Source organism: Tiliqua scincoides, chromosome 5 (genome assembly GCF_035046505.1).
Source record: "Tiliqua scincoides isolate rTilSci1 chromosome 5, rTilSci1.hap2, whole genome shotgun sequence".
Taxonomy (NCBI): Eukaryota; Metazoa; Chordata; class Lepidosauria; order Squamata; family Scincidae; genus Tiliqua; species Tiliqua scincoides.
The window spans coordinates 73,757,233-73,778,679 of record NC_089825.1 but is presented as its reverse complement, the minus strand read 5'-3'; the positions used below and the strand labels follow the sequence as shown (position 1 = coordinate 73,778,679).

At 44.6% G+C, this 21,447-nt stretch overlaps 2 protein-coding genes across 4 annotated transcripts in view; both read left to right on the top strand.

The window, feature by feature from the left end:
- Nucleotides 1-23: 23 nt before the first annotated feature.
- Nucleotides 24-10,387, top strand: SMIM19 (small integral membrane protein 19). 2 transcript variants are annotated; one of them, XR_010794548.1, is made up of 4 exons: nt 24-244; nt 1,570-1,694; nt 5,015-5,137; nt 6,756-7,990. XR_010794548.1 is itself a non-coding variant. In XM_066628597.1 (3 exons), the coding sequence occupies exons 1-3, from the start codon at nt 72-74 to the stop codon at nt 9,212-9,214; spliced, it is 366 nt and encodes a 121-aa protein (XP_066484694.1). In that variant the 5' UTR covers nt 24-71; the 3' UTR covers nt 9,215-10,387. The 2 variants fall into 2 exon arrangements, 1 of the variants encoding a protein (XP_066484694.1); XM_066628597.1 differs by lacking the exons at nt 5,015-5,137; nt 6,756-7,990 and adding an exon at nt 9,147-10,387.
- Nucleotides 10,388-16,183: 5,796 nt separating this feature from the next.
- SLC20A2 (solute carrier family 20 member 2) overlaps nt 16,184-21,447 on the top strand; it is an 83,924-nt gene continuing 78,660 nt past the window's right edge. The window contains exon 1 of one of the 2 annotated variants that reach the window (XM_066627111.1): nt 16,184-16,261. The gene's annotated coding sequence lies outside the window, so the exon portion shown is untranslated. The remainder of the gene's footprint in view (nt 16,262-21,447) is intronic. The other variant, XM_066627109.1, reaches the window with a different exon arrangement.

Here is a 21,447-nt window from a genome sequence, read left to right as displayed (position 1 = left end):
GTGACGTCAGACGCCCCGCCCCGTCTCTGCTTCCTGGGTCGACGAAGCGTCTGGGCGCTTCTGCGGCGACCATGGGCGGTGCTGCTGCGGCTGCCGTAGCCGCGGGCGCTCGCGCGCTGGGGGAGAGTGGCGCGGGAGGGGTGGCGGCCATGGACTACTCGGTGCACGAGGCCTGGAACGAGGCCACCAACGTCTACCTGCTGGCGGTGCTGGCCAGCCTCGCCCTCCTGGTGTACGCGCGCAGGTGGGCGGAGGAGGTGCATGAGCAGGAGAGCTCTGCAGGGACGTGCGGTGGGTGGGGAGGGCAGAGCCTCCCCACTGGCCCACCGCTGTCCTTCGGAAAGCACTGCTGCCATGTGAGGCACCCAAGCACCCACAACCCATGCGTAGCGCATGGCGCACTGCTGCATGCGCTGCCGTGGGACGCACCCAAGCGCGTGGGTTGTGGGTGCTTGGGTGCCTTCCGTGGCGGTGCTTTTCGAAGGACGCCAGTGGGGAGGCTCTGCCTCACCTGCCTCCCCACCCACCGCACCTCCCTGCAGTTCCTTGTTTACTACATTCCCTTACTTTTGAAGAGCTGAGGAAGTCGCTGTTGAAGGGCTCAGGAAATGACCACCGGTTTCTTCTGACCTGAAGCAATAGCTACCTGCAGTGCCCATCAAGCAGGCACGTCTTGCACGTTTGTTGATTGACTATAGTTGCATCCCCATTGCACTGTGACTTAGGGATGCACACTGTCCGGTTTTCCAGCACTGATGCAGCTGTGCCAACAGGGTGTGCGCTGCATCCTATGGTGATGGGGTGCAGTCACAGGGGCTGCCACAAGGTAAGGGAACATTTGTTCCCTTACTTCAGGGCTGCATGGCAACCACATTGGTGCTGGAAAGTTGGACAAGATTGGGCCCTTAGTTGTATTTTACAGCAGGGCAGTGGTTCCCAATATTTCACAGACCACTGAGGCAAAAATAGGAATTAATGTGGACTGCATTACTCCCCTACACTCAAAAATATGCAGTTAAATTTGTAATAATTAGAGAATGTTTATTAGAGATATATTATTATAGACTAGATTTCTGGGTTGCTGCTTTTGTTGCCAGCTGTGGCTGCAGGTTGTCCGTTCTCTGTTGTCTCTGGTGGTCCATGGTGAAGCATGTCCCAAGCAAGTGCCCCCCATGGACTACCAGAGATGGAGGAGAATGGACTGCCCACAGCAGCAGGTGACACTTAATTGACGGATAAAGACAGTCTGTTCTCCACCCTCTCTGGTGTTTGTGGGGAGCACTTGCTCAGCAAGATACTTGAAATGATCAAGGGATCTTTTTTTCTGAGATCTTGCAGACCACTTCTCACAGGTTGGGAACCAGTGCTATAGGGAAGCTTTCTAGAGAAATAGGACCTAATTCTTGTGCTTTGACAACTTTTAACAGAAAGTGACAGTCATGTAGTTTGATGTAATTTCATTGCACCACCGAGTGGGCCTCTGTTCTTTGGTGACTTCACTTCCCACTTACAAGCTCAGGGAAATTTATGTTTGTACTTACATTATTTATACTTTACTTTTCATTTCAGAAATAAAAGGAAGATCATGAGGATTTTTACATTGCCTCCAACTGTAGAAGTACCAGCTGAGCCAAACTTCTATGACAGTGTGAAAAAAATTCGTCTGCGGCAGCAATTAGAAATGTATTCTATTGGTATGTGCACATTTTGCTCTTCAAGACTTTAAAACATTGTTTTTGTTTTGGGGTCAAAAAACACTTGACCCCAAAACAAAAACAATGAGTGAAAAACAAGTGAAATAATCCAGTGGAAATCCAGAGGCTCCTCAAATAATTTAATTTAAAATTTAAAATAGTTTAAATTTTAAAAAAATGCAACTCATCACTGATTGTATGTCAAAAGTCTTTTGACATACAATCTAGAAGTCTTAAGAATAACAAGTGCTTAAAATTGGGACTACATAGACCTGTGGCGCTGTTTAAAGGTCCAACTTCCTGAAACTTTCTCTCATTTCCTGAGAGAAATGTAGTACAGGTGGACCCTAGTTATCTATGAGATTCCTGGACCACTCGCAGATACCAAATTTCATGTGAAACCAAGTTACGCAGATTTCGGGCACCCCAGCTCCGAACACAACTGAAAACAAGAAGCGAGCTTCTAGGACCTCCAGAGGCCTTTCTGAGGCCTTTCTGAGGCCTATAGAGGCTGCAAGCAGTCTCCATGGGCCTCAGAAGAGCCTCCTGTGGCGTCAGGTTGGGCCGAACCTGGCTCACCAGGGGTCTGGAGGATCCAAAATTCACAGATATGTAGGCTCAACCTGTAAATATATTTTGCTTTTAAAATACTACAATGCTCTTTTCTCCTTATGTATCAGAGGTAAAGAGTTGTTGTACTGTGGAATGTTGAGATGTTGAAGGCAATGCAATGGGTGGGTGACAAAGTCCCATTGGTGTTTCAAAGTTGCCCTTGGTATGGATTTTCAAATGCAGAGTTGTTCTATAAAACTATAGAGCTATAAAATAAGCCAGTGGTTCTCAAACTTTTCCGGCTCACGCCTCCCCTGATCCTTGTAGCCATTGACCACGGCTCCCCATTACAACACCTCACCTCAATTACCCCCAAAATGGGGATGAAGGTGTTATAATTATACACTAGAACAAAAAAACAGCTGCCAGCACTCTGAGGCTGCAATCCTAACCACACTTACCTGAGAGTAAGCCCCATTGAACACAATAGGACTTACTTCTGAGTAGACCTGGTTAGGATTGTGCTGAGTTTGTTAGCAGGACACCTGGAGGGTTTTGGAAAGGGAGGGGGGAAGAATGATGAATTTGCTGGGGGAGGGGAAGACTTCATTTTGTGTGCATCTGCTAATTGCAAACTGATGCAAACTGAGACCTAGAGACTGTTTGGCTGGAATCCTAACCCCACTTTCCTGGGAGTAAGTCCCATTGAACACAATAGGACTTACTTCTGAGTACACCTAGCTAGGATTGTGCCATTTGTCTTACAATAGCAGCCAACAGAGTATCTCCCCCCCCCCCCAAGGAGGCAGGAGGAAAAAGGGGATGGCTGAAAAGAAATGGGGATTTTTATTTTTAATCAATTTTTGGAGACAAAGCCATCAAGAGTGACTTTTTTCTTTTTTGAAGGGGGAGGAAAAAGAGAAAGGTAAAGATCCTGGGTTAAGCTGACACAGACCCCCATGCCTATATAGGTCTACTCAGAAGTAAGCCCCATTTGAGTCAATGGGGCTTACTCCCAGGAAAGTGTGGAAAGGATTGCAGCCACATACAGCAAGATTACAACTCACTCCAAAGCAGATAGGGGTTGCTCACACACATACACCCAGCATGCAGATGCCACCCCTGTTTCCCCCAGGCAAGACAGAGGGATGCAGGCTGGGGCATTGGGACACCCCCCCCCCCACTAAGAGCAGGCTGGCTCCCTCCTTCGATGAGCTGCTTGTGTTGCTGGCTCCCTCCTTAGCTGAGCTGCAAACTCTACCCTCTCAGTTTGAAGCCTCTCCTCCAAGCCTTGACCAATCCCAGGATGCCCAGGGCGAGGGGCACACTGGGAAATGTAGTCCTTGGGGCAAGGTTGCACATGGAGAGAGCTCCATGAGATGTGGCACCTCTGCCTGCCCAGCCAGCCTTCTCCCCCACCTCCCCCCACCATGTTTCACAAGCCCTCCCAGCCTCACGCTGCCCCACCCACCTCGTTCACAGCTGCAGAAAAGCAGCAAGTCAGCAGGCAGCATGTGCAGCAGAGCAGCCCAGCCCCTCTCCCTGAGATGCCTGGCGACGGCCTTGGAGGCTAGCCACGCCTCACCAGGGAGGTGGGACGCACAGATTGAATACCTCAGAAATAAGCTATAAAATCACAAGAATAGAAAGTTATCAAAATAACATATTGTATGCAGCACAGCAGCACAATATCCAGACACCATGGAAGATTTGTTCATAGTATTACTAGACATATAAACAATATGCAGATATAGCACAGAGGGAAAACAATAAGTGGTTTTCAGGTTATCAGTACAATGCATCTCCTCAGAAGGAAGGCATTGGAAATTTCTTTAGCTGAGAGAACTGTAGGAATTTTAATCTCTAAATCTCTTTGGAGATTCTTCCTTCCCAATTACCCAGTTTACATTTATTTTCTTCTGAGATGTTAAAAGAAAAGTTATTGGATTTGTTATAATTTATTTTGAGTCCTATCTCTGCTCCATGTTCTGCTATAAGAGTCATCAAAGGTGGCAGAGATTCTTTTGAATCCGACAGAAAAAGGGCAATAATATTTACATACATGTTAGTGAGATGACAGTTGTCCCCAGTAATTAATCTTTAATGCTCCAGCCATTCCTAATTATAGTAATCAGAGTTTCTAATGTAAGTACAAATAGAAAAGGAGATAATGGGCAACCTTGTTTTGTTCCTGTGCTCAGTTTAATCACCCAGTGACCATTGAATTTGTTGTAATGACATCCTGGGATTAACTGTACAACTGGCCCACCATATGGAGGAAGTTTTTCTACATCTTTGTGTTATTCAAGAGGCAACATAGGTTTGTATTCCAACAGATCAAATGCCACTTAGGCATCCAATGACAAAACAGGCACTGAGATTGCTTAGCTGAATGGATGACACTTAGCATATGTCTGATTGAATCAGCAGTCTGGTGCCCAGGTACAAAACCTGCTTGATTAGTGCATATATGTATATAGAGCAGCAGCATTTTGTTAAGACTGGACTCCAAGATTGCCAAGAAAATTTTCCCATCTTGGTTTAGAAAAACTATTGGACAATAGTATTGTCCTTCAAATACTATTGGACACATTTTCAGGATGTGTGTCCTGTTTAAGTAAAACAATAATTTCATGATCAGGAATGCAACTACCCTGAAGAATAAAACTAAACAATTCCAACATTTAAAGTAGGAGTGCATCTGCAAGCTTCTTATAGAATTATCTATAAGTTAGTCCATCTTCTCCTGGGTATTTGTGATTTTTAAGCTTCTTCAGTACAGCTTTGATTTCATCCTCTGAGATGTCCCAGTTAAGTGGTTCTTGATGTTCTGCGCTGAGAAGTTGAATTCCAGCCTTATCCAGAAAAAGTATTAACAGTGTACAGATCGGGTGAGTTAGAAGTATGGTCTTTGTAAAATTCATCAAGTTTCTTATTGATCCCATAGTCATCATAAATCTTATCCCCTTTTGCTGAAACTAATTAACTGATTCATAACTTTGCTTGCCTCCTGCATACCTGTCCAGTAAGTAACTTAGAATTTTTCTTTCCCCACTCATAGTACTTCTGATTCATGTATGTTAAGAATCTGTGTCTCTTAGAAAGGTTGTTTGTTTGTACCTTTTGGTCAAATGCCTATTTTTAAGTTCTTTTTGCAGTGTCTTACAGCCCAAAAGGTCGGTGGTAAAGTAAAGGTGTTCGTGTAGGGCACCGAGCCCTCCACAAACACCTTGGATCCAGTGGAGCAGAGCTCCATGGACCCACCTTCCTCCCTCCCTCCTGCCCGCTACCTCCTCCCTATCACACTTCCCCCTGTCCTCTCTCTGCACCCCGTCGGCCTCCCCCTTCCCTGGGACGCCTCCTCCCCACCCCCGCTTACCATGCCATGGGTTGGTGGTCCATGAGACCGCTGAGCTGCAGAGGCTGGGTGCCCGCCCTGTGCTAACCCAGCGCTAGCCCAGCACCAGCTAGCGCTGGGCTAGCACCAGCAGTAGCCTGGCGGTGAGGCTCGCAAACGTGCCTTATGGCATGTTTGCGACAGTGCATGGCAGCATGAAGCCGCAGCACTGAACCCAGGGTTGGGCTCATATTCCTTAGTTTTCCATTTTCAGTTTTTCTCTGGCTGAGTCTTTTGGAGAGGTTCTCTATCACTGTTCCACTCCCTATAATAGTGGGGGCAGTTCAACATCAAAACTGATCAGCAGGCTTCTTGCTCTTTGCAGAATGTGAAGTCAGACTGTCTCCATTTACATAAGAACCCTGCAGGACGGGCTAGACTAGCCCATCTAGTCTAGCTTCCTGTATCTTGCAATGAACCACCAGAAGCCTTCTGGAGCACATCCATGTGCCTTTGAGAGATACTCATGTCCTGTTGTCACTCTCTTGCATCTGGTATTGAGATAGGCTACCTCTAAAAGCAAGAGGTAACCTACAGTCATCATAAGTCACCTTCTTATGCTAATAGTACTGAGGTGACTTCATACTTATTTAGACTGTCCAATCAGAAACTTTTGAGGACAGAACCTTCTCGGAGTGGGTCTGGTTGCTAGCCCTCCTAGTTCTTACCCCTCCCAACTGGAGATCCATAGCTGCATTCCATTCCGCTTTATTAGGCGCCCCTCAGTCTACTGAGGTGTTAAACATTCCAATGGGTTGTAATTCTTGTTGTCTGTCCTTTCTGGCCAGCAAAGGAGAGACAACAATCTTTTTGTTTGTTTACTCACATTCTTGCAGCTAGAAACTGCTAGCCACTTCTCCCTTACTGACTTAGTTTGGTTCAGGCTTCACATGCTAACCTAGGCCTAAACTGTACATATTCATGACAGTCCCCTGGTTCCGGTGTTGTGTGATAGGGAAAAGAACTTTCCCATGCATAATTTTATTAATCATGTCTCCTTTCGGGCACCTTCTTTCCAGACTGAAGAGCTCCAAGCACTGTAGCCTTTTCTCATTAGAGAGGTGCTTCAACCCACTAATCATTTTGGTCACTCTCTTCTGTACTTTTTCTAGTTCCACAATATTCTTTCTGAGATGTGATGACCAGAACTGGACACAATACTCCAGATGTGACCTTGCCATCAATTTGTACAATGACATAATAACATTGGCCCTTTTTATTCTTGATCCCTTTTTTAATGATCCCAAGCGTGAAATTACTGCTGCCACACATAAGGTTGATACTTTCATTGAGCTGTTGACCATCACCTCGAGTTCTCTTTCCTGATCCATTACAGACAGCTCATAAGCCATCAGTGTATATATGAAATTTTGATTTCTTGCCCCAGTGTGCATCACTTGTCGCTTATACTTCCTGTCTACTGTACACTTAAAAAGGAAAAGCTCAGCAATATGCTACTTTTGCCTGTTGCAGTTGTTCAGTAAATGGCTTCAGCAGCCTTCTCAGAGTTTCTGGGCAGAGATCTTGCAGACATAGTACAGGAGCCTCTTTGTAAACTAGTTGAGTTATAATGTTTCCTGCCTTCATCAGCTGCTCTTTAAGGGTAAATCTAACATAGCAAATTATTATGACCCTGGGTGGGTGATTAGGCAGTGGATTTGGTGCCAGGGCTCTATGAGCCCACTCAATATCCTCTGTTTTCAATCCAAAAATCTGGTGGTAGTTCATTGAATCAAACTACTATGTTGTCAGTTGCCAAGGCTGCACTTTCAAAGGACTCTGAAAATTTTGCAAGGCTAGTATGAGTCACCCTGCAAAACCCATTATCTGTTTTACCTCTTATACTAGGAGGTCACTCAGGAGGTCACTCACTCACTCACTAAGGCAGGAGGTCTGGCTCAGTTGGTAGAGCTGCTGCCTTGTATGCCTGAAGATCTGAGGCTGCCTGAAGATCTGAGGCTGCCAGTTCAAAACAACCGGAAGTACCCGAGAACTGACGACATGCTGATATACTGATGGGCTGACCCTCAGTGGCAGAGAGGAGTTGCTGTCAAGTGGAGTGTGGGAGGCGAAGGGCCAGAGAGAGGCCAGACTGGGAAGGAATCCAGCTGGAACAAGGAGTTCTATGAAAGACTAGAACTATTCAATTGTCAAAATCCCTACGGGGGTTTGGAACAGCCTGCCTATGTAAACCGCCTTGGATTAAAGTCTGAGGAGAAATCTGACGACCAAGAAAGGTGGTATATAAATACCTGTATTATTAATTATTATTATTATTAGACTAGATCAGGGGTATCAAACATAAGGCCTGTGGGCTGGATGCAGCCGGCAGATGCTCTTTCTAGCTCTCAGCCTCGCCCAGCACCACCATCAGCTGCTGAGCTGTTACTGCTGAAAGGGCAGCCAACATGATAATTGGACTATGATCATCTTGCAAATATGATCATAGTTTGTGTATTTTGTCTTGTAATTTGCAGCTAATAAGTTTATAAGTGAGAAAAAGTGCATATTTCTGGTCATGACCTATTTAATGACATCAGCAGACCCTCAGCGGGCATAATGAATGACACCCCTGTACTAGATAATGCGTTGCTCTGAAAAGTACCTCTTACCTACTGTGAGAACATTATTATACATTTTAATTATTGTTTTTGTATTGTATTGGCAACCTTCAGTCTCGAAAGACTATGGTATCGCGCTCTGAAAGGTGGTTCTGACACAGCGTCTAGTGTGGCTGAAAAGGCCAATCCGGGAGTGACAATCCCTTCCACACCGGGAGCAAGTGCAGTCTGTCCCTGGTCTGTCTCCCTGGCTATGGGCCTTCCTTCTTTGCCTCTTAGCCTCAGACTGTTGGCAAAGTGTCTCTTCAAACTGGGAAAGGCCATGCTGCACAGCCTGCCTCCAAGCGGGCTGCTCAGAGGCCAGGGTTTCCCACTTGTTGAGGTCCATCCCTAAGGCCTTCAGATCCCTCTTGCAGATGTCCTTGTATCGCAGCTGTGGTCTACCTGTAGGGCGCTTTCCTTGCACGAGTTCTCCATAGAGGAGATCCTTTGGGATCCGGCTATCATCCATTCTCACGACATGACCAAGCCAACGCAGGCGTCTGTTTCAGCAGTGAATACATGCTAGGGATTCCAGCACGTTCCAGGACTGTGTTGTTTGGAACTTTGTCCTGCCAGGTGATGCCGAGGATGCGTCGGAGGCAGCGCATGTGGAAAGCGCTCAGTTTCCTCTCCTGTTGTGAGCGAAGAGTCCATGACTCGCTGCAGTACAGAAGTGTACTCAGGACGCAAGCTCTGTAGACCTGGATCTTGGTATGTTCCGTCAGCTTCTTGTTGGACCAGACTCTCTTTGTGAGTCTGGAAAACGTGGTAGCTGCTTTACCGATGCGCTTGTTTAGCTCGGTATCGAGAGAAAGAGTGTCGGAGATCGTTGAGCCAAGGTACACAAAATTAAAAATATATTTTAATTATATATTAATACATATTATTGTATTTTTCTAGCAAGAAAGTATGACCAGCAGCAGCAACCACAGAAACAGACTGATAGTGTGCAGCTGTTGGTGGAATGAAGTTTGAAATCTCTGAAGTCAAGAAATGGTGTGAAGATGACAGGGCAGCTGGAATGTGGTCACTTTCAATGCAACTTTCATGGCATATAATTTAGTAGTGTTAAGAAAAAATCTGCAGTTATTGCATATACGTAGTACCTATGCACATGGAATGCTCTCTGAAGTGTGAAATACTCGTGTCTATATCTCAGTCCTGTTTCCAGTTTGTATTACAATAATTTCCAGTATAACCAGGACTTCACAGGAACTCTAAGATGTTTCCACTAGTGGTTGAAAGAGGGATGGGGCCCGTGGGGCCTGTGTACCACAATAATGTCAAACTGCTTGATACTAGCAGTACGCAGAACATTTGTACTGAGAGATTCACTGAGAGAAATATTGAAGGTACTGTTTGGAAGACAGAATATAGATGAAGAGATGAAAATAATGAGAGATGCACTTTCTCCTTTTTGATCCAAGTAAGCTTTAAGGTAGTAGAGCAACAAGCCATGCTGGGCCTACCTTATTCGTTTTACCACCAGTCATTTCACCAGACAAGGAAGCCAGAATACTTCAAGTAGGCTCCACACTCCCCATCAAGTGGGCTCCACAGGTATAGAGACTGCTTAAAAATTTTCTTGTATTCTTTTTTAATTTAATCTTTCTGTTTTTTTTAAAGTCAGAATACTTCCAGTTAAGATTACTTGAGACCATTGAACACAATGGATTAAAGCTAATTAAGTCTATGTACTTGTGCCTAAGTAGTTTAGCCAAAAGTATTTTTTTTAAAAGTATTTTTAGAGAAATACTTGTTTGGATAAGGTCTGTAGGAAAACGAATTCTTTATTTGTGGTGGGGAGAGAGTTTTTTCATGATTTTTGAATAGTTTTTAAAAGAGCTGTTACAAAGAAAGTAAAATAGCTGCAAGTTCTCTATGTTTACAACTAGAATTACTTGGAAAATGGGTCTACCCGCATTGGTTAGGGTCAGTTTATAATTAAATGATAAAATTGCTGGAATTACAAAAATCACTGAATATATGTAAATATTTGAAGAAATGTGAAAAACCTAGCCTGGGCATGTTTAAAAATCTCAATTTGTGATGCAGATATTTATAAATTGCAACATTAAATTGGTAGTATGCCTCCAACCTTTTTTTCAAAATAAAATTCAAATAAACTGCCAATTCTGTCATTTTGTGCCATTTTTGCCCTGCTTTTCTTGTGTTACTGTTCTGTGCTTGGGAAAGCATATATTCAAATACCTGGGCACAGTATGCTGTGGTCTTGCAGATATGCCTATTTGGCTTCTCCATGCCTTTTTCAGTGGGGAAATCGTATCTCCAGTTCAGGCCTACTGTGTGAGCTCCTCCATATGCATGCTTTTTGTTCCTGGTGTACAAAAGCTGCAGACATTTAGCATCTTGCAGTTCTCTCCATGATGTTCTCCTTACCCGTCTTCTGTTGTGATTGAATGGTTAGAGCTTCCCTGCCAGTGAAGCTAGTGTGGGCATGAGATCTGCTTGCTCCTTCCCTTTACCATTGATGCTGCTGTGTACAGAAGCTCTACTTAATGTTCAGCTTACACTCTTAGCCCTGACTTCCAGTTTGCAACTGATACTGCTAGGTTCAGAAGCCACTCAAGAGCATTCCCAAGGCTCCTCAGTGAAACTGATAGCACTGGCAGGAACTGGAGTGAAACTGACAACATGGACAACTTCCTAAGTGACAGAGACACCCTTGGGAGTGAAATTGACAGTATCCTAAGTGAAACTGACAGGAACAGAGACTTATGAATAGACCCCTGGAACCTGGTGCATGACTACATAAGCAGATAAGGGACCTTATGTAGTCATGCACAAAGTGAGTTTAGCCTTGGCCAGCAATCCTTCTGGCTGGGCTCTAGCCTGGCTTGCCTGAATTGCAGCCTGGTTTCTGTGCAATGAGCTACCAGTATTGCTTGCTTAAGTGCACCTGGGGACTCCTCTTGTGGCTCATTCCAGTTCCATTCCTGGCCAAAAAATAAGTTCTTTCATGGGACCTTGAACTTTTGCCTTGAGGAGGCTTGTATGCTTTTTCTACATTCCTGCCCTCTCCCAAGGAAGATATATTTCTTTCCTCTGTTGCAGCCCAAGAGGTACTTCTTGGCAATGTATGTTTTTGTGATTGGCACAAGGGTGATTAGAATTCCAAGTAATGGGACTGCTGGCTGATTTCTGGCTTTGCTGCCTGCACCATAGTCGCTTCTGCAGTGGGAGGTGGCATGGCATCTTATATCAAATTATGGGGGGGGGTGGGTTGCTGTGAGTTGTCTCCCTGATGCCATGCATTGATTGGCTCTTCATGCATGGCTCATGTGGGGCATTGTTGGGATGTGGCCCTGCACATGCTGGCAGTGTTGCTATGTGCATTACAAGAGTGACTGGCAGCGTGGATCTCTGATTTTTTTTAAAGCTCTCCTTGTTTCTCCCTTTGTATGGGCCACTGCTGTAACTTGCCTATAGGAATGCCCTAGCATGTCATACATTCTATACAACTTACTAGCTTGCAACTTTATGATTTTTAATTTGTTGTAATCCATGTATTACAGTTCATATTTATATTTGCCTAATAATATTACAGTCCAGGACTGGGATGTAAAGGTCTGTTTCCCCAGTAAGGCAACTTCATAGGTTCACATGCCTCAGTATTAAATAGAAAATAAGCTGTTCTCACTATTTGCTACATATGATTAAGACAAGGTTTATATGTGCGATAAAGTAGAATGCTAAAGGGTTAGGCGTTGGTTTGCACTTTGGAGTACAAACAGGGATATCTTATTTGATCTCTTGCCCTACAAAAAGAAAACTAGCAAACTGCCAAGAACAGGTATCTGCAATACCTGCAATGGCCTTGATAGTCTAGCTAGCTAGCTGTAAAATCCAATCCTATCATGACACTCATTGTGTATATTTTCAAAGCAAGAACTTCAGAGAGAATGAAATCATGTATTGATAAAACAATGAACTATGAATTTTAAAAAAAACCTTTACAATAGCTTTGAGATTTTTCATAATTTTAAGGCCAATTCCTGCCCTTCAAAGTACATTATAATTGCTGGGTCCAGTGTGTTAGGGGCTGGAAAGTCCAAGTCTATTGATTTGATTCACTATGGAGTCTGGCTCGAGATCAAGAACCATAAAACCCACATGGTTTACTTACATACACACATGGTTTACTTACATTATTAAATACTGTTAATAATAATAATAATAATAATACACCTGCACAACTGGTAATAAAATGTTGATAAAACAAAACAAATTCCCAAATGGCAGAAAGATAAGAATTGGGTGTGAGTAACATAATAGAGTCACAATATAAATAACATAGGTTAGTGCCATAGGCCTTCTCAAAAAGCCACACCTTGGCCTGAGACCTAAAAGTGTGTAATGGTGGTGCCTGTCTGGTTTGGAGAGTTGAAGGCATTCTGATGGGAAGGGAGAACACTTCTGTATAGTGTTTCAGTCATAACACTTCTTATCTGCCAGCTGTGCTTAACTACAAACTTTTAATCTTTTTACATTCTTCCAAGACATGACTGCAATCTCATGCATGTTTATGGAGGAGCTAGGCTCCACCAAACTCAGTAGGACTTACTGCAAATACTTAGTCAGAAGAATCAGACTTTAAAATATATGGAGTACTTGCATAATAAAATTTCTTCTGATAACTAATGTAACATAACCTTTGTATAGCTAACACATTAACTGATCTTATATAGAACTTGCCATCAGGATACAAGCAAAAATTGTAAATGATCATATCTAACTATTCTAGATCTGCTGAAGTATATTTTATTGTATTATATGGTACTTGGTGATTCAGAAAGAGGTGCACTAAGTGCTAACCAGTAGGTGCTACTCTTCTTGGTCTGGTTCACACTGTACCTTTTAGAGTCTGAGTTCATAATCCGAACAATAATAAACTTTAGCTTGATAAATTACTCCATTTAGAAAAAAAGAATGTTTGCTTAAGTTGGGAGGGGCCATAGCTTAGCCTCCATAGTGTGTACATTAATGATTGTTTCAGCAATGAAATTTGGTGTTGTCTTTGTTTTCTGTGGCTACAAGGTGAATAATTATTCTTTTGCAATATCAGGTGGTACTATAAGTTCAAATCCTTCATTCTAGTATCTATGTAGACTGAACCGTTCCGTTCTCCTTTGGATTGCACAACAGAAGTGAATGCTTTCCTTGAGTCAGCTTCCTTCCTCTTTACCAAACACCAGAAGGAAAGGTAGGAAATGTGTACACAAATATGCTTTTGAAAGTACAACTCATGGGCCTGCCAATGAATGGAACACAATGTGAATGATGATGAGATAAGGTGATTGTGGTGGCAATTTAACAAAGAATTACTTTTACTGTAATGTGAGCTGTGTGTAAATAAATAATCCAATATCAAGCAATCATGGGGTGTGGTGGAGAGGAGGTAGAACTTCCAGTGTGTTTCAGTGCAATTGCTTATTTATATAGCAGGCCAGTTACAGTTTAATAAATGTTCATAGTGTACTTGGACTGGATTGTAAATTTATCATAATCTATTTGTAATATCAGCCCTTCCCTTATTTGTGACCTACAATATAGAAAAAGCAACACTGGATTACATTAACTTGAAATATCAGATGGCTCTCCAATCAGTTTCCCACTCACTGAGAACAAGTGAGAAGAAAACCAGGGTAGTGGCATCACACCTCTTCCTCCACTCTAACAATGGCCTATATTTATTTTGAAACTTTTAATCTCCGTTTCCTTATAAGAGGAAACAGAAAGCAACTAACATAATAGAAAAACAAGAATAATCACAGCAACAGTATAAAATGGCATATAATGGGTATTGACCTGCTCTGTTTAGTCCTCCTGCTTCACAGTTGGGATAACATTGAACCATGCTCTACATCTGCCTGCTGTCCACCAACCAAACTGCTTTAGTTGGCTCCAATCCTCTACCTGCTTGCTGCTGGGTGCGAGGATCAGGGAAGCAACAGCCCACTTCTTCCTCCAGGCTGCAGGAGGGAGGAAAAGAAAAAAAACCCACTGCTGCGGCTGCCACCTCCTCCCTTAGGAAAGCAGCTTGGGTGGTGATTCTCTGCCCCATTCTACTTTGGTGTAGTTTCCCTTGTTTGCACACTGTTTGAAATAAACAGGGTGAGTGAACAACTTCAAGTAGGCTAGTGCAGAGGCAGGAGGAAAGGCTGCAGCTGAAAGTAAGGGAGTGAGGGGGCCAGCAAGAGAAGCTGGTGAATCAAGTGTATTAAGGTGCACACAAGGTGTTTTGAGGGTTTGGTGGGGTATACATTTGCACGCATCCTATCCTTGCAATGAATCCTTTTGGACTGCTTGTAAGCCAATCTCAGCCACAGGTCTGTGATATGGGGATAACTATTAGACTAAGGGACCAATCCTATCTAACTTTCTAGTGCCAGTGCAGCTGCAATTCCCTTACCTACATTCCCTTACCTACAGGAGGTCTCTATGGCTGCCCCCCTACCATTGGATGCGGCCCATGCCGCATTGGCACTGCTGCAGTAGCGCTGGAGAGTTGGATAGGATTTGGCTGTGCCAATGAAACTTGTGCTGCATCCTGCAGTTTGGTGGGATTCATGGAGGCCTCCTCAAAGTAAGGGAATATTTGTTCCCTTATCTCAGAGCTTCATTGTCAGTGCTGGAAAGTGGGTTAGGATTGTGCCCTAAATCAGTGTTTCTCAAACTATGGATCGGGACCCACTAGGTGGGTTGTGAGCCAATTTCAGGTGGATCCCCATTCATTTCAATATTTTATTTTTAATGTATTAGACTTGATTATACCATAATGTGTGACTGCATTTGGGGAAATGTTACATATCTGTATTTTGAACAGGCTACTAAGTACATGCTTTTAACAATGATAGTAAATGGGACTTATCCCTGGGTAAGTGTGGGTAGCATTGCAGCCTATGACTGTTAAAAATTTTCCTGCTTGATGACGTTACTTGATGATGTTCTGGTTATGACATCACTTCCGGTGGGTACTGACAGATCCTCATTCTGAAAAGTGGGTCCCAGTGCTAAAAGTTTGAGAACCACTGAACTAAATAATTTCAAATGCTGGAAACCTAAACAAACTGCTTGTTACTCAAGTCTGACTTAGGAGTATCTTTATTTCCACCTTTTTTGGGTGTGTGTGGAAGTGTGCCACACTTATCTGGCTGGCTGCTGTGAGATACAGGACTAGATGGACCCTGGGCCTGATCCAGCTGGGCTCTTCTTATTTTCTTATGTGCCCAACCACAGTTACACCAACATCCTGGCTATATAATAATTTCCTATAGGTAGAGGTGTTTGCTTCTGAGGAGTAAGATAGGATTGCAGCCTAAGGGCCCAATCCTACCCAACTTTCCAGCACTGGCGCAACTGCGATGCAGACCCAAGGTAAGGGAACAAATGTTCCCATACCTTGAGGAGGCTTCTCTGCCTGCCTCCCCACCAAAGGATGCAGTGCATGCTCCATTGGCACAGCTGCACTGGCACTAGAAAATTGGGTAGGATTGGGCCCTAAGGCTACAATCCTACACACATTTTCCTGGAAGTAAGCTCCATGGACTCTAATGATACTTACTTCTGAGTAGACCTGCCTAGGCTTGGTCTCTTAGGCTGCAGTCCTCTCCACACTTTCCTGGGAGTAAGCCCATTGACTACAATGGAACGTACTTCTGAGTAGGCATGCGTAGGACTGGGCTCTTACTAAACCCAGTGTGCTTGTTTCTGACACCACCTTCAGTTATAGGGAGCTCAGCTGTCACGAATGATTCCCCTGGGAGGAAAAAAGGCTCCAAAGACAACCCGGAATGTGCCGTCCCAGATGAGGGAAGTGCGAGTCTAGCGGCGTTTCTATCTCTAGGTGAGCCGCGCTGCGGCGCCTCCTGCAGTTTTACTTCCGTTGCTGGCCAGGCTTTGCCCTGCCTCCATCGGAGCGCATCCGGGTTCTGCCGGCGTGCTTGGCGGGCGGCTGTTGCAGAGAGCGGGTTGGCGGGGCGCGTGGCTGCACGGTGAGTAGAGAAGGGCTGCGGGGCGCGTCTCCTCGTGCGCTTGCCGGAGGGGCGGGCGGGCGCCTTTGCCGTGGCGACGCGGAGCCCTTCTTCGCCGCCCGGGTCACGGTGACCCGAAGTCACGCGGGAGGTGGCTGCTGGGTCTGCCCTCCCCGCTCTCGGCCGTTGCGCTCCGGCTGCTCCCTTGGCGGGCAGCGCCTGCGGGTCCTGGTCAGTGGGGCGGTGCTGAACTGGGGGGCAGGGAGGTGCGGTGGTTGAGCAGGCAGGTGAGGCAGAGCCTCCCCACTGGAGTCCTTCGCAAAGCACTGCTGCCCTGTGGGGTGCCCAGGCACCCTCTGCCCACGTGTGGGAGCCAAGAGGGCAGGGAGGTGTGGTGGGTGGGGGCAGAGCCTCCCCGCTGGAGTCCTTGGAGAGGCGCCGCCGCCGCCGTGGGAGGCACCCAAGCACCCACCACCCACGGGCAACGCTTGGGTGCCTCCCACGGCGGCGGCGCCTCTCCAAGGACTCCAGCGGGGAGGCTCTGCCCCACCTGCCTCCCAACCCACCACACCTTCCTGTGAGAGGAGGTGTCTAAACCACAGCACAGCCAACCTAGAAACACGCCTCCTGGAGAAGTATACTGCTTGGTGGGGTCGCGCCACGAGGAAGCAGGCACCTAAGCCCACTGTCTTGCGCAAGGATGCGCAACTACTAGAGAACACCGCTCTGCAAGTTGCTTCTCTGTGCCCTCAAGGCTCATTTTCCAGTCTGCTCATTCCCTCCACTAAGACGGCTTTGAGTTTCTCTCCAAGGAAGAGGCTGGAAAAGAACTTTTGAAGGTCTTCATGAAGGGCTCAATCCTGTCCAACTTTCTAGCGCCAGTGCAGCTGCATTGCAGCCCTGAGGCAGGGGAACAAACATCTGCTCGCCTTGTGGAGGCCTCCATAACTGCCCACCCACCATAAGAACAGCCCCACTGCCAAAGGCCCATCTAGTCCAGCTTCCTGTATCTCACAATGGCCCACCAAATGCCTCAGGGAGCATACAAGACAACAACAGACCTGCATCCTGGTGCTCTCCCTTGCATCTGGCATTCTGATGTAGGCCATTTCTAAAATCAGGAGGTTACACATACCCATTATGGCTTTTAACCTGTAATGGACTTTTTTTCCAGAAATCTGTCCAATCCCAAAGGCATCTAGGCCAGATGCCATCACCACATGCTGTGGCAAGGAGTTCCACGGACCGGCCACACGCTGGTGTAGCGCAAACCCCATTGGCACAGCCACCTACACCAGGGCTGGAAAAATGAACAGGATTTAGCCCTAAATCTTCCCTCCCCCCTTTGGTGGTCAGCATTTACACTTAGAGTCAATTTTTGTTGTAGTTTGCTTTTGTTGGAGTGCATCTGCTGATTAGGGGCTTTGTAGAATGTAGCCTGGATCTTCAACTGGTTGTAGCAAGACCTTGGGTGAGCATCGTGGGGAGGGGGAAAGAGACAGGAAAAAATGAAGACACAAAACATTGATGTAGGCAGCAGTAAGTTTGACAAGTACTGTAGATTGGAATTAAGTGTGGACTTTGGTCTGAGAACTTTTCAGAATGACTGACCTCAATGCTGCCACATCAGGCAGCTCCCTGCCTGGTAGTGATTGTCTTACTGCACAATCTTAAGCATTTTTTCCCCCAGAAATAGTCCCAATGAACTCAGTGACTTCTAAGTATGACAAACTGCCTCTTTACTCTTGTACCCTTTCCCTTCCTTGGCAATCTGCCCAACATTTGCTGTAAATAGACTGTAGTAAGTAATGGGGGAGGGGAATGGGCAGGTGGTAGCTGTATATGAGGAGGCCTAGTTACAGATAAACCAGAAAGTGAGCAAGCCTGAACCACTCCTGGCCTGCACAGCTAAAGACCAACCTTGACTTTTGTATTGCAAACATTTTAGTGCCTAGTTACATGACTGGACAAGCACAGAATGTTGCCTGAGTCTAATTTGTAAAGAAAGCTTAGAACTATTGTTCTTAATAGTTTTTTAAGAGTCCTGCCTCAGTGCCCTTGAAGAGTGCATCAAATAAGGTAGTGATAGGTTTTGAAAAGGGGCAGTTTCCTGGAGTAGTTCTTAATTTAGCCTGTGTCTGAAAACGTCTTTTCCAAAGTCTTATAATGGTGTCAGCAAGTTTCATATTACTCTGATTTTCAACGTTAACAAAGTAGTTTACATAGTAAAAAAAAAAATTGAAAGTTCATTCTCTGTTCCAAAGGAGCTCACAGCCTTTAAGGGGGTGGGGGGAGGGTTGGAGAAGAGTCACTAGCAAACAGCCACTGGAAAATGTAAGAGAACTGCCATGTTAAAAGGTGCATCTTTTAACAGCAGGGAACAGTATATTTTGATGACAATATAATGGGACACAAAACATTTCTATAATATGTTTCTTGTTGCTATTCATGGTGTGTCGGAAATGATTGCTGAAGAGGGCAAAGTATCACTAGCTTATCTCTAAAAATATGAATCATGGTGGTTGTGTGTTGATTGTTTTGAAGAATGATAGGTATGTAATTGAAGCTAATATACAAGCTATATAAATTCAATAATATAGTCCACATTCTGCTGAAGTAAATGATCAGATTTACTGATGGTTTTGTGTTGCAGCGTTAGAAAGTAGACCAAACAGAACAAAGGCCTAAATAACACAATTGGTGGATTTTATAGACCATTAGGGAATTAAATAAAATAGCTAAAGATAAGGATAACCTGTTCATAGTTTGTGTAAATTCTCATCTGTTCTCTTGGGGTGCAGTGCCTTTTCAGAACAAAACTTTTTTAAAGCGCGTATCTTTATTTTCAAAATGTCCAGCCACTGTGAAGGACTTGTCTCTCTAGAACAGGACCCTCTGAGTAAAGCTAGCTAATTAACAGAAATAAGATTTTTATTTTTTTATTTTTATTTTTCTCAAATCTCAAATACATAGTTTTTTTTTGCTTTGCTTAATATGTTTTTGCCCCAGAGATCTAGGAAGGTGCTTGTTATCCAGCAATAATTGGTTGTAAGGCATGACTTTGTGAGAAGGCGGGAATGTGGGAAATTCCACTCTGTTCTTGGGTGATGACTGTGGGGCCAGTGAGCTAGTGTGGTGTTGGTCAGGCCTGTTTTTTTCTCTATATCAGGGGTCTCCAAACTTTTTGGCCGGAGGGCCGCATGAAATATTTGGCGCAGTGCTGAGGACCGGGAAGAAATTTAAATATAAAATTTAAATAAATAAATTAGAGATGGAACTTAGATGAATGAATAAATGAATGAGCGAGTGGCTCATTCACTCAGCCTCTCCGACCCTCAGAACACCCTCCAGATGCAATCAGAGCACAGCTCTGGTAATGTTCAGTCGAGTGGGCCAGAGGCTTTCAGGGGACAAGAGGCTGGCTATGGGCCGCATAGAGGCTTGCTGCGGGCTGCATCTGGCCCCCGGGCCGGGGTTTGGAGACCCCTGCTCTATATAACCAACCCAACAAGGTGATTATAAGGATAAAATGAGGGAAACACATGTGTACGGTCCTGAGTTTCTTGCAGGATGAATTCAAACGTGATAAATATTAGTGATTTGGTCTCCATATGTCTCCATGTGGTAAGTCTCTGGCTGGTTTGCCAGTTGTCAATAACAGTTTTTGGTGATGTTTATGAAATAGATGGCTGTATCTTGCAAGTAAGGCCTATATTTAGAGAAGAAAATGTGAAATTAAATAGCTCATGTCAAAAGGGGTTCTTTTTAAGTTGAAATACATTATATTAGTATGAAAAATAAAAATGTTAGACCCGCATCAAGGATATTATTCTGTTTCTGCTGGCAAAAGACAATGTTATTAATGTTTGACTATTCTGAAATGCAAATGGATGGCTATTTCTCGGTTCTGTACACAAAAAAGACTGGATAACGTGAACACTAACTTCAGGTACACTGTTGTTCCACCCACATTAGCTGATATAACCAGCAAGGCATAGCAAATGCAGGAAATGGCAGAAGAAACCAAGGTCACTTGGTTCAGAACAATTTTGGAGGGCTTCAGTGATGATGTTTTCCTCTTAAGTATGCTGTTCCTTTTAAGGAAAATTTCTGGAAAGATGGGGAATAGAATTATAGTGGAAGAAAGTGTCCAATACAGGTGAGAAGTTATTGTTCCTTTTACAGGGCTTTACAAATTCACTTTGGATTTAGGAGACAGGCCAACAATTCAGTAGTCAGATCTTCCCTCCTTCTGCCTATTGCCTTTGGTGGTGTACAGACAACACGCCATTCACCCACCCCTCACCTGCAGAGAAATAGAACCAAAATATAAAGGCAAAGAGAAATGAAAGTGTTTGAATTTGGAACATGAAAAAGAATTATTAGATAAGAGGACAGGATAGTTTAGACACCTAGATGGGATTGCAAAATATGGATGAGAAAATAGAAAAGGGGTGGAAAGTCTGGATGATAGCAATATAATCTTGAAGAGTTAAAAAAAGTGGGGGGGGGGAGGAAAGCAGAAAGATGAAGAAGGGATTTTGCAGATAAGAAGAGAGGCATTGAAATGAAGTTGGGTAAAGGTGGCAAGCAAGCAGATTTTCTAGCAGCTCTTGCCTATACCTCTGGCTGCACTACCACAACCTCCCTGTTGGCTTGAAGGAAAGGAGCAACATGGGAAATGCTGCATGTCTCACTGCGTCCACCCACCCAGCACATTGTTGGCCACTGCCTGGCCCCTTTCGCTGGGGTTAATGACACTAATTAGAGAGTGGGGAGGTAAGGCCCTTGGGTTCCTTTGGCTCTGTGCCTGTTTCACTGCAGTGGTGAACTGAAGTCTGAACAGTTTGCACAGTGGGCAAATGCTTTGGCAGGAGGAAGAGGAGAAGAGACTAGGATTGCAATCTTATACACTTTGGAATAAATCCCGTTGAACATAGTGGGAGAGTGCAAATTGACAGATTGCTGAACATGCTTCAATTTTTCATTGTTCAGCAGTGGCTTGAAATGGCAGAGGGCCACGCATTAAAATAACACTTGTTGATCTCGTAAGTTCAGTGGTTCTCACACATTTAGTACCAGGACCCACTTTTTAGAATGAGAATCTTTCAGGACCACCGGAAGCAATGTCATGACTGGAAGTGACCTCATCAAGTAGGAAAATTTTTTACAATCCTAGGCTGCAATCCTGCCTGCACTTACCCAGG